This window comes from Charadrius vociferus, unplaced genomic scaffold, assembly GCF_000708025.1.
Source record: "Charadrius vociferus isolate BGI_N301 unplaced genomic scaffold, ASM70802v2 scaffold390, whole genome shotgun sequence".
In the NCBI taxonomy this organism is placed as follows: Eukaryota; Metazoa; Chordata; class Aves; order Charadriiformes; family Charadriidae; genus Charadrius; species Charadrius vociferus.
This window is the reverse complement of record NW_009646433.1, coordinates 1,749,046-1,760,328: the sequence shown is the minus strand read 5'-3', so window position 1 is coordinate 1,760,328 and position 11,283 is coordinate 1,749,046. Positions and strand designations below refer to the sequence as shown.

Sequence of the window (11,283 nt, the reverse complement as noted above, 5' to 3'; positions counted from 1 at the left end):
CGCCCCCCCCGCCTGGGAGAAGCAGGGATGCTCGGTGGGGTTTCTCCTGGTGGGGTGATGGCTCCAATGAGGGACCAAGCGCCAGGCTGCAGGTGGAGGGGTGGGAGAGGGGACACTTCCTGGGACGGGGGACACCCCTGGGGGCCACCTCACCACCCTCCTCCTCTCCCTGTCCCGGTGGCGTGGCCATCAGCCCGGGCATGGTGGAGGAGCTGCTGGATGCCTCCGACTGGTCCATCAGCCAGCTGGCCTGGACGCGCGTGTCCCGGCAGCACCGGGGAGAGCTGCTGGTGATTTCTGAGCTGTCCTGGCCACGAATAAAGGTCTCCGTCCCTGAGGCTGCCTGGTGATTCTTTGCTGGTGATCATTCCCTCCTCGGTGCTGCCCCGGGGGATGTCCCTGCCTCCTGCCCACCTCCTGCAGGTACCGGGGTGCTCTCAGCTGGGACCCCTGGGCAGAACCCACCATGCCACCCTGCCAAGCAGCACACCCAGTCACCCAGGTCACCCCCACCGCCGTGGGTAAGCAGCATTTATCGCTGCGGCCCTGGGTATGAGCAACCACCCCAAAAAATATTAGCATGCAAGGAAGAGCCACGGGTGTCAGAGCTGCGGCGCACACTCCTGGAATCCCCTCAGAGCATTTATTCTGGAGGGATTTTCCCCACCTCTGGTTTTCCAGCAAGCATCAGGGTGGGACTGCATGGGGGGTGGAGGGGCACCATGGGACACCAGCCTGGCAGCCTTAGCATGGGGGGACGGTGGCCCTGTGACCTGCCCCTGGGGTATGTGGGGCCACCGGCTCCCAGGGATGAAGGGTGGCCATTCCCGGTGTGTTGGTGCTGACCCACGCAGCCATCCCTGGGGAGCTCCTGCTGTTCAGCCCCAGGACCGAATAGTGCAGGAAAGTGCCCGGCTTGGCCCAGCTGAGTCCTGAACCCCCACCAGATGGAGACCCTCCAACTCCCTGGGGGAAGGTTTTCCCACATCCAATCTCAAATCTCCTGGGTTGCAATCTGGGGCCAGGGCCCCTTGTTGTCCTCGCCTGTCGCTGCTGAGAAGGGTTTGGCCTCATCCATCCCTTCCCCCGCTGCCTGTGCAGCAATTGAGGGCTGCTCTTGGACCTCCCCTGCCTCCCCACCGCCAGACCCAACAAGCCCAGCTCCCTCCCATCTCTTTGGGAGTTGGGTGCTGTAATCCCTGACCCACTGGGCAGCCACCGTGGGGTCATGGGCAGGGTTCCCTGCGTCCCCCTCGCACAGCCCAGGACACGGCTCCACCATCACGCGGGGTCCCTTCCAGCAGGGCTGCCCGGACGGTGGCTCCTGCTTGCCACAACGCCTTGGTTGATGCTGGCACTACCCTGCCAGTGTCCCTAAGGAGTTCCCAAGCAAGGGGGAGGACCAAGGGATGCGCGGGAAGCACTGTCACCAGAAGCGTGTCAGGCCAGCATGAAGGAGGGACAAGAGGGGGTGTCCCACTGCCTCCATGGGCTGTCCCGGCTGAGGGAGAGAGGACCCCACCGCTCTACCAGGACCCCTCCATCAGCTCCAGGATGCTGCTGTAGAGGCGCCTTGGAGCGTCCAAGCCCCAGATGAAGTCCCAGTGGTTCCAGTCAGGGATGTGGCCGTAGGTGACGAGGTGGGTGATGCGGGGCAGCAGTAGGTGTATATCCCTCCAATCAGCTGCCCAGTCCGCTCCCCCTGACCACACTGCGGTGGGCACGGGCATCTCCTCCACCCGGTAGGAGGGAGGTGTCTCCTGGAGGGACGCAGAGGGCTCTGAGGAACCGCCGTCGTAGCCAACCCCTCCAAGCCAGCCCATCCCTGCACCACCCAGGACAGTCCCCTGGCATCTCCAGCCACCAGCACTGCTGCTGCAGCCTCCTACCTGGCGGTACACCATTGGGTTTTCGCTGCCGTAGTCGAAGGCTTTGAATTCTCCTGACTTCAACACCTGGGAGAAGAGGACAGATCTGCAGCGGGAGGCCAGTGAGCGCCGCTACATGCGTCCGGCATCTCCTGGCCTCCTTGAGGGACCACATCACGAGATGGTGTTCACACAGGAGGTTGCAGGAGGAGGTGGCATCCCTGCAAAGCCAGGCTTTCTACCTTTTTCAGCAGGGTGATGCTTTGACCTCCAGCTCCGTCCTGTCCCCAGCTATGGGTTGACAAACCAAGGTGTTGCACGTGACTCTTTGGCTGCCCCGGTGCAACACTCGTGCCTCTGAAAGCCTGCTCATCACCAGCAGCACTGTGTGTGCAGGATGCTGACAGAGGACTTCATGTTGGCGAGTTTTCCTTTAACAACCAGCTCATCCTTACCTTCTCATGACACTTTGGGCTCAGAGTACAGAGACATCGGTGACCCAAGTTATTTTAAGAGTTGCTTCTGTGCTGGGGCAAAAGCTCAGCTATCTGCACAATAGTTGCATTGATTAAAAGGACCTTTCTCGCCTTCCCCTTTGCCTATAATTTGGCTCTGCAAGGAGGCACCAGGGTGAGGGTCTACAGCCTGTCCCCGTTTCCAGCAGGGCCGACGCCGCAGATGCAGCAGGTTGCTCAGAGTGGCAGAGTCCGGCCCTGGCATCTCTGTGACCCTTCGGGAAGGGTGAAATGCCGTTGGATCCCCCTTTGACTCCACATCTCCAGCTGAGCAGGCCCAGCTCCCCCAGTCTCTCCTCATATGCCCTGGCTTCCACCTGCTACCACCACGGTGTCCCTGAGCTCTGTCTGCCTTGGGGACTCCATGGGACCCCAAACTGATCCCAGCATCCAGCTGTGGCCTCCCCATCCCTTCCCTTGTCCTGCCTGGCACAGCCCAGCGTGCACACCCCGGTGTTTCCCGGTCCCCAAAGGGACCAGGGCAGCTCATCCTGCATCCAGCACTGCTTCTGTATGCCTAATTTGTTGCCTTTGCTTTCTCACAAGCTGCTAATGTCCAAGATCCCTGACCTCTCACATCTGCCCTAGACACACCAGACTCTCAGTGAAGCTACCATCCCAGGGTGAAGTATCTGCATTTCAGGCAACCTACCTGGGCCCAGTGTATCACGTTTTTGACGGACGTTCCGTCTGGATAGTGGGATGTGTACACATCCAGCCGCGTCTGCAAGGAAACACATTCACAGAATCATGGAATCATAGAATGGTTTAGGTTGGAAGGGACCTTAAAGATCATCTAGTTTCACCCCTCCTTGCCCTGGGCAGGGAGACCTTCCACTAGACCACTAGACTTTCCACTAGACCACTATTCAAGCTGTCATTGCTTCCCAATGGACAGGAGCAAGGAACTGTAGTTGCCAGATGATGCATTTCCCAAAACAGCCACTGCTGAGTCACACTGCCTGGAGAGTTGGGTGAGGTTCAGGAATATAATTTTCATTATAAACCAATTGCTCCGAGACAGCTCCAGGGGGAGAATGGATGATGAAGGATGAGGTACCCCTAGCTCCTATGGATACCTCATCTGGGCTCAGGGACTGACCTTAGTGACTACCCCTGGTCACCCAGATGCTGCTTTAGCAGACCTGATGTAAGGTGGGCAGTAGCAGGGGCTGCACCCCAGGGCTGGCTGGTGGAAGGTCTCTGTGACCAGCAGCCCTCACTCAGAGATGCTATCAGGTGCCACCTGGCCACTGACATTCACCCAGCAGGGCCCGAAGACTTTTCCTGCCCAGGGAGGAGAAGCGGCCAGTGATGGATCTGGCAGAGGGATGCACATTGCTCTTGCAGCATCTGCTTGCCTGTGAGCGCCATGTGTGAGTGGCCGTGGCAGGTTGGGCAGGGTGTTTGGCAGAGAGAAGGGCAGGCAGCAGGCAGGGGAGTTGGCAGACCCAGCGGGCTCCGGATCCCTCATCCCCACGCGGGCTGGCGCACCCACCATGTTGAGGTTCTTCTCGTTGTAGCCACCCAGCAGAAAGAGGAGGTTGGCGCAGGGCTTGTACAGCAGCGGGCGGCTGCACAGCGCGGGGAGAAACCTCCACAGCTTCCTCATCCACAGCGAGGCGTCCGTTCTGCCCAGCAGAAGCTGCAGGAGCCAAGGGCAAGGCTGATTTCTTGCATGTCCCTTGCATCCCTGGGACTGCCTCCCCCAGCCCGCCTCCAGCTGGTCTCCCCATGAGCTGTCCCACCATCTGGGTGGTGAGGGGATGCGTGGCACAGGGTGACCGCAGAAGTCAAACCCGCTCCTCCTTCCCTCCTGCCTCGCTGAGATGTGTAAAGCTCATGGCAGGAGGTGGTACTGATTGAATGCACACAAGGGAAATCAATATTCGGGGCTCTTCTCTTTCCACCCGCTTCCCTCAAGTGTTGGATTCGTTTTTCACTGCCATTAAACTCAACATAGCAAAGCTGCGCATTTCCGGGTGGTCTGTCTGCGAATTCAACAAGTGCCCCCATAGAAAGACCAGTTCCAACACCTGAAGATCCTACAAATGGAAGGCAGGCGTGCACCCAACAAAGTGACCACGCAGGAGTGCACCTGCACCAGAATTGTGTCTCTGCTTATAAACTAACGGGAATTAATTCTGCCATGTGGGATAGCCCTGGGGACTGCGTCTGGGCATGATCCCTTTTCTAGCAGTGGTGTGCTCAGGGGAGGAGAGCACGGAGTAGTCCCCTACCTGAAACACCTTGAATTGCCTGTCCAGAAGGAAGGACATTCTCATGATGGGACTTCTGGTGTGCTTGATTGTCAGGACTGGAGCCAGGGCAAAAAACATTTTGATTTTCTGAGCCAGTTCTGGCATGGATGAAAACGCAATGAACGCTGAGAAAACAGAAAAACAACCTGAGACTTGGTCCATCTGCCTTCAGGTGCCTGCTCTGAAGGTTTGCTTGGGCTCGCTGCCCAGATCTGTTTAGCTGGCATTATCTCCAGTTAGACATCTGGGATGTCTTGCCACCTTTCTGCTTAATGTTAGTGCTAGAGATGTCCAAAAGGAGACAATGCTGTTATTCCTATGTCTCATGAGGCAATTCAAAGAGTACCACTGATGGGAAGTCCTGCCCCATTCACCAGGTGAAGGGAACAGTACTGTCATCTTCCATCAACCACTGCTAAAGGGTATCATTGTCACAGAGGTTACCTCATACCGCTGATGGCACAGCTGGTGAAAAGAAGCACCCTGCATTTCATTGGAAAGCAGAAGCTGTGACCTTCATGCACAATGCCTTTGGTTTTGATGTGGAACACTGCAATCTAGTTTTCTAGGTTGAACTATAGTTGCTCCAGTCGCAGTGAGGAGCTTACTGAGGTCACCAGGAGCTTTCTAACTACCTTAGGAGCATGCTGGTCCTCCCAGAGGCCTTGTATGGAAAGCATGGCTGCTGTGGGACCTCTCACTGCGAGGCAGACCTCCTACCTAGCATGCCTGCTTGGCAGCCTGCAAAGATGGGACCTCTCCACTTTCTGCTGACAAACACCAAAATTAACGTTTCCAAGGTGGTCCAGGCGACGTGATGCGCAACCCCTTCTAACTCACCGATCGTGCAGCCCTGCGAGTAGCCAACGTAATAGATCTGCTTCTGCCCAGTCTTCTGCAGAACAAAGTCGATCACGGCTGGGAGGTCGTACATCGCCATTTCATGAAAGCTGCAAGACAGGAGTCATGCATTGGTCATAAGGTAACACAAGCAGAACAAACTTAGCTGTGAATTTTGGTTGCCTTGCATTGCTCTCATACTGAACATCTGTGGCTGATTTTCCAGAATAAAATTCCTATGAGCTGGGAGAGCCCTGTGCTGGGCAAAACTCCACAGAGTCTGAAGGCATCGCTCCTGCCGTGGCCTCATCCTTCCCTGAAAGGGCTTAGTCCTCCCATAACCATGGTTAGTGGTAAAGAAACTGTGCAGAGCCTGGCCAGCTCTGCATGCAGGTGCAATATGCAGCAGCTCTGCAGACCCAGAGCTGGTTCTCGTCAGGATTACACCATCAGCTCTGCTCCTAGAGGTGCTCTTTCCCAGAAGGGAATGGAGCACCAGTTCCTGCTCATGTGCCTTTTAACGTGATGTGGTGAAATGCAGACCTACTTTATCGGCTTATTTTACTGAAAGCATGTTTATGAGCTTGGGAAATCCAGGAGTGCTCTGAAAATCAATTCGGAGCACCACCAGCACCTTAAAATGCTGTTCTTGGGGACAAGGTTTCGGTGGACAATCTCTAGAAGGTGAGGTTGCAATGATGCCTGTAGACACCTTGCTGGGGAGGCTTGGCTGGGGATGTCCCCGTGGAGGCCACAAGGTAGGGCTGATGTCTCTGCAGGATGGTATCCTTCCGCAGGCATCTTGGCAGGGCTGGGCAGCTGCAGGGAGGTGTTGGCACCATGTCAGCAGGCATGTCTGAGCAGGTACCTCCATCCTCCCCGGGCACATCACCAGGAGGTCTGGGGGAGGCCATACCCAGGGATTAGGTGCTCTGACTCGCTTGCTTGGAGGCACCCACCTCTGCCTAGAGGTTAGTGACAGGCAGAGAAGTTTGCCATGCTTCTGTAATCTGCTACAGCCCACCTGAAATCCCAGAATTCAACCTGGTCAGCTGAAAGATGCCGGTGTCTCCGCGACCAGCTTGTCCCCCTGCTGTTGCCCAGCCAGACATCATAGCCGGCATCTGCTAGTATGAAGCCAAGGCTGTTGTTAGCCAGATTTTCCACCCAGTGGCTGGCTTCTCCAAGGAACCCGTGCTGGAGAAACACGACTGGCTTGGCCCCTGGGTGTGAAAGAAACAACACGTTTCATTGAACCAGAATTTCCCTACTTGCTCACTCCACATTTAGGCCCACGAAGCCTCTTTCTTTCACTGCTAGAGGATGTAAAATTTTAATGATGTTTCCTGGTGAAGAGAAACATCATTTCTTGTGACCTTGCTGTAGGCATCTTGTGGTGGTTGCCCAGGTGGTTGTCTCAGGCTGGAGGGCTGCAGATGTCCCTCCTAAGCCTTTCAGGCCCCAGGTGCGCATTCCCACAAGCTCAGCACCGTGACCGCTGACAACAACCATGCGGGAGCTCAGATGTTCAGGCTCATGCCTGAGATCGTTCAAGCCCCAAAGTCACAAATTTATGGGGAAACAATTAAAGGAGGAGCGCTCTTCAGATATGCCTGCACCCTCTGAGCCTTAAACCCAAGTCTCTGCTTGATACGAAAGGCGGTTGCCGTGCCGCACGCACGCTTTCCTATGCTGGCTGCCAAAGCCTTGATGGTAAATTGGAGAAGTAGCATGGATTTGGTATTTTTGCTTTAATAATAAATACTCCCTTGGCCTGGTAAGGTTCATCACTTCACCTGCTTGTTACGTTAAGGGTTTTGTTGGTTGGTTTGTTTGTTTTGCTGGCTTCCTTGTGAAATAGAGCCATACCTCTGTTCCTAGGATTTTCTCTCCCGTGAGGAATTCTGTTCAGGCTGACATAGTAGCCGTCGCGAGTCAGGACTTCGTACTCCTCACTGGGGTACCCTCTGTGGCAGATCATTTGGCTCTGAGGAAAGAAAAACCCAGGTAGAAAGCTTTCCGTAGCTGAGGTGCTCATTTGACTCGAAGAGGGCATCCCCCATCCGCTGGGATGCCTTCGCAAAACCGAAACGCTGCGGCAGCTGGGACATTGCTTTGCCCGAGGTGTCTCTGGATCAGCTGTGGACTTTTTGAGAGAGGGTGGTCTGTCTGAATCACTGTGAGGTGCCCAAGGGAAGAGGAGACACGCAGCCCTGGGCTTGTGCCGGCGAGCTGGAGTGGAGCTCGGCGGCAGCGGGGTTCCTCTGCAACGTGCGGCAGCACATGTGTGTGAAATGCTTCCAAAAAACAAAGATTGAAACCAAAGGGATTTACTGACAGCTGACACCAGCGGCAGGACGTGTCATGTCACGCTGCAAGCTGGTGTGTGGGGCAGATATATGGCAGGGCATATCGAACCTGCTGAGCTGGACTGACTGGAAGGGCAATAGGATGATCCCCGTAGGATCTGTCGCAGGGCTCCTGAGGCTCTGCCTGAGCTTTATTTATGCTGAAAACTCCACAGATCGGGAAGTTTCAGTCTGCTGTGATCCTGCATACACATCACCGTGTGGTCACTTTCTCACACATTTGACAGAAGGGATAAATTTCAGCAATTTTGTTGCCTGCGCCTTGGGACCATCTAAACCCACTTTCAGAGACCTTCAGGACTCTCTGCAGGCAACCTGCTGCAGCTGAAAGAGAGGAGCCATGCACAACTTTCCACCCTCCAGGAAGAAGTCTGATCAAATCCAGGCTGGATTGCGCTGGATTGCTGATAATTGCACTTAATACTGCTACGAGGAAGAGGACTCCTTCAGGAAGCAGGGCTTGCTAATGATGGTATGGAGGCAACGCCATGTCACACTGCTTGACAAAACCAGCACACGTGGTGACCTGAGCCCTCTCCATGTTCCTACCCTCCATCCCTCTCTCCCCCAGATAAACATCCGCAAACTTTCAGACAGAGGGCAAATTCAAACTTCGGACTTACAACATTCATGAAAGTCTCAGGATTTATAGCCTTTTTCTGCTCGATGTTGTCTGCTGAGTTCGTAGGTGCTTGTATCAAAGCCAGGATTGCAATAAACAGCCACATTTTGTGTCTGTGTAAAATATTGTTATTATTAATAATAATTATTATCATTATTATTATATAACATTGCTATGAATGTCTGTTTCTACATGGTTATAGTGCGTTAAGTTCTTTATGTATGTGAAGACCATATACCACAGTCTGGGCCAGGGAAGCAGAGGGGATTCCCATCTCCAGCTTCCATTAGAGTCCACACAACGCTCTTCATACTCCTCTGTACAGACTGGATCTGGTACCAGGCAAGACCCATTTTTGTATTTTTAATGGTAAAAAGGAGAGGAACAATTTTATAATGCAAGAACTAAAGCGATAGAAAGTGCCATCAGGCCACTTAATCTGAAGTAAGAGTTTACACTACGCAAGGACTGTGTTTCAGTTGGCTGGGCTATGGCTATGTCTACACTTTTGCTGTTTCTTTATCGCTTAGCTTTTGCACCAAGAAAGCCACTATTAACAGAAGGTTCCTATGACCTAAAAATGGTAGAGCCTTATAGGAAGGCTATTTATGAAATAAGTGTAGCCTGAAAAAAAACAGAAACATTTTTGATCGCCTTAGAGACTCCTGTCCAGAGCAGAGATCTATTCTTAACATACACAGTTAATATTATATATGATTTCTAACGCTTCGCCAGGCTCTTAAAAATGAAAGGTTAACTTCAATCCAGTAGCATGTGTTGCAAATCTTTACACCAACCGTCTACCCGCCTTCTCCCTCTTCCCAATGGGTCTCCCACACCGTGAGACGTATCTGCCCTCTGAAATATTCCTAACTCTCTCTATGGCATTACCAAGAAGCAAGTTACCGAGAAAAAAAAAAAACAACAATCGATGCTTTTTCGCCTTTGGGATAGCTCCAACGCAAATCTGAATGATGTGGAGGAAAATACATTACCAGGCAGAGCCCACTGTCGTATCTGATCAGGCTGGTGGTGTGAATGGTGGTGGCTCTATCATCACCTGTGTTAAAAAGAGCACGTTGTGTCAGAGCCCTGCTACGTTGGCACCGCGCTGGACCACATCACGTGACCGCTAATTAAGCGATGTGTGTGCTGGTCATATCTTTGATAACTTCCTCTGCTTGGCCATGTGGTCATGACTTTCGTGCTTGCAAAGGATTATGTTTCCAAAAGCAGCCGGAGTGGTGCAGCAAGGAATTCCAGCTATGGAGTTGCACCTTAAGCACATGACAGCCACAGTAAAAAAATGTCAAAAGTTTTTCTTTGTAAGGGCCATTTCCTAACTCCTAGGGGCCCTTGGGAATGCCTCTTGGAAGAGCTCCTGGGGCAATGAAAGGACTTGGGCTCCACAAGCTTTGCAAGACCTCGGGAGCATGCCGACCTCTCCATAGACACACCAAGGACAAGTCAGGCTTCACTGGCTGCCTGGGTGGGAGACACTCGGGGATTACAACACTCTTCAAAAGTGACAGTGGCCAAGGCAACCTCCACATAGCCCTTAAATCCAAGTGGTATTGTATTTGCAACAGGCAATTTGCAAAACCTCTGCAACGTTTTCTGGAAAAGCACCAAGCTCAATGTCTTGCCGATGGATGGCGGAGCGGAGGAGAACTTGTGCAACGCCTCTGTTTGGCTGAAGCGACAGGTATTACGCAGAGTAAAGGTGTTCATTCTCCACCTCCAGCCTGCAACCTTACAACCTACGCCTTTCTGTAACTGCTTGGTAGCCACCTAAAGAACAGAGCCTTTGGACGGTTGCTAGGTGCTCTGCTTGAGTATACATTTCCTGGCCACGGATTAGGGTGACTTCTAATGTTCATACCCGCCATAGTCAATGAGCAGTATGCAAGTTGTGAAACACAGCCCAAAACATGCGTGTGTTACTCCATCTCGTAGACTGTAATTTTCTATCAGTGCCACAACCGATGACACAAAGGGACTGCATGTGTGGGCGCTATGTGGGTGTGGTCACTGTTTCATTACTGTACTTCACATAATCATAGAATCGCAGAATGGTTTAAGTTGGAAAAGACCTCAAAGATCATCCAGTTCCACCCCCCCTGCCCTGGGCAGGGCCACCTCCCACCAGCCCAGGTTGCTCCAAGCCCCCTCCAACCTGGCCTTGAACACCTCCAGGGATGGGGCAGCCACAGCTTCTCGGGGCAACCTGCGCCAGAGTTTCACCATCCTCAGAGTGAAAAATTTCTTCCCGATATCTAATCTAAGTCTGCCCTCTTCCAGTTTGAAGCCATTACCCCCCATCTTATGTGTCCTTGTAAAAAGTCTCTCTCCTGCCAGTGAAGACTGAGGCAAAAAAGTCACTGAGTACCTCAGCCTTCTCCATACCCTGGGTGACCAGGTCTCCTGTTTCCTTCCACAGAGGGTCCACACCTTCCTTAGTCTTCCTTTTACCACTGACACACTTAGAGAAGTTTTTTGTATTGCCCTCGATGTCCCTGGCCAGATTCAACTCTATCTGGGCTGTAGCTTGCCTAACCTGACCCCTGGCTGCTCGGACAGTTTCTCTATATTCCTCCCAGGCTCCCTGTCCTCGCTTCCACCCTCTGTAGGCCGCCTTTTTGCTTTCAAGTGTGTCCAGGAGCTCCTTGTTCACCCATGTAGGCCTCCTGGATCTTTTGCCTGACTTCCTCTTAGTTGGGATGCACTGATCCTGAGCTTGGAGGAGGTGACGCTTAAATAGCAGCCAGCTCTCTTGAGCCCCCTTACCCTCTAGAGCCCTTTCCCATG

The 11,283-nt window shown here is 53.3% G+C and overlaps 3 protein-coding genes across 3 annotated transcripts in view; all 3 read right to left on the bottom strand.

Moving 5' to 3' along the window:
* The window catches only part of PAOX (polyamine oxidase (exo-N4-amino)), a 3,175-nt gene extending 2,973 nt beyond the window's left edge, over positions 1-202 (bottom strand). Inside the window, exon 1 of the mRNA XM_009881616.1 lies at positions 154-202. Within this exon, the coding sequence (XP_009879918.1) occupies positions 154-202 (49 nt within the window). The remainder of the gene's footprint in view (positions 1-153) is intronic.
* The window catches only part of MTG1 (mitochondrial ribosome-associated GTPase 1), an 8,897-nt gene extending 6,198 nt beyond the window's left edge, over positions 1-2,699 (bottom strand). Inside the window, exon 1 of the mRNA XM_009881582.1 lies at positions 2,677-2,699. Coding sequence (XP_009879884.1) covers positions 2,677-2,684 — 8 coding nt within the window. The 5' untranslated portion in view covers positions 2,685-2,699. The remainder of the gene's footprint in view (positions 1-2,676) is intronic.
* Positions 2,700-2,956: 257 nt separating this feature from the next.
* On the bottom strand, positions 2,957-10,364 carry LOC104283514 (lipase member M-like). Its single transcript, XM_009881695.1, has 9 exons — positions 10,358-10,364; positions 9,471-9,535; positions 7,354-7,471; positions 6,509-6,608; positions 5,485-5,594; positions 4,624-4,769; positions 3,882-4,028; positions 3,036-3,107; positions 2,957-2,962 (listed from the first exon to the last, which is right to left on the bottom strand). The coding sequence occupies exons 1-9, from the start codon at positions 10,362-10,364 to the stop codon at positions 2,957-2,959; spliced, it is 771 nt and encodes a 256-aa protein (XP_009879997.1).
* Between the last annotated feature and the right edge of the window lie 919 nt (positions 10,365-11,283).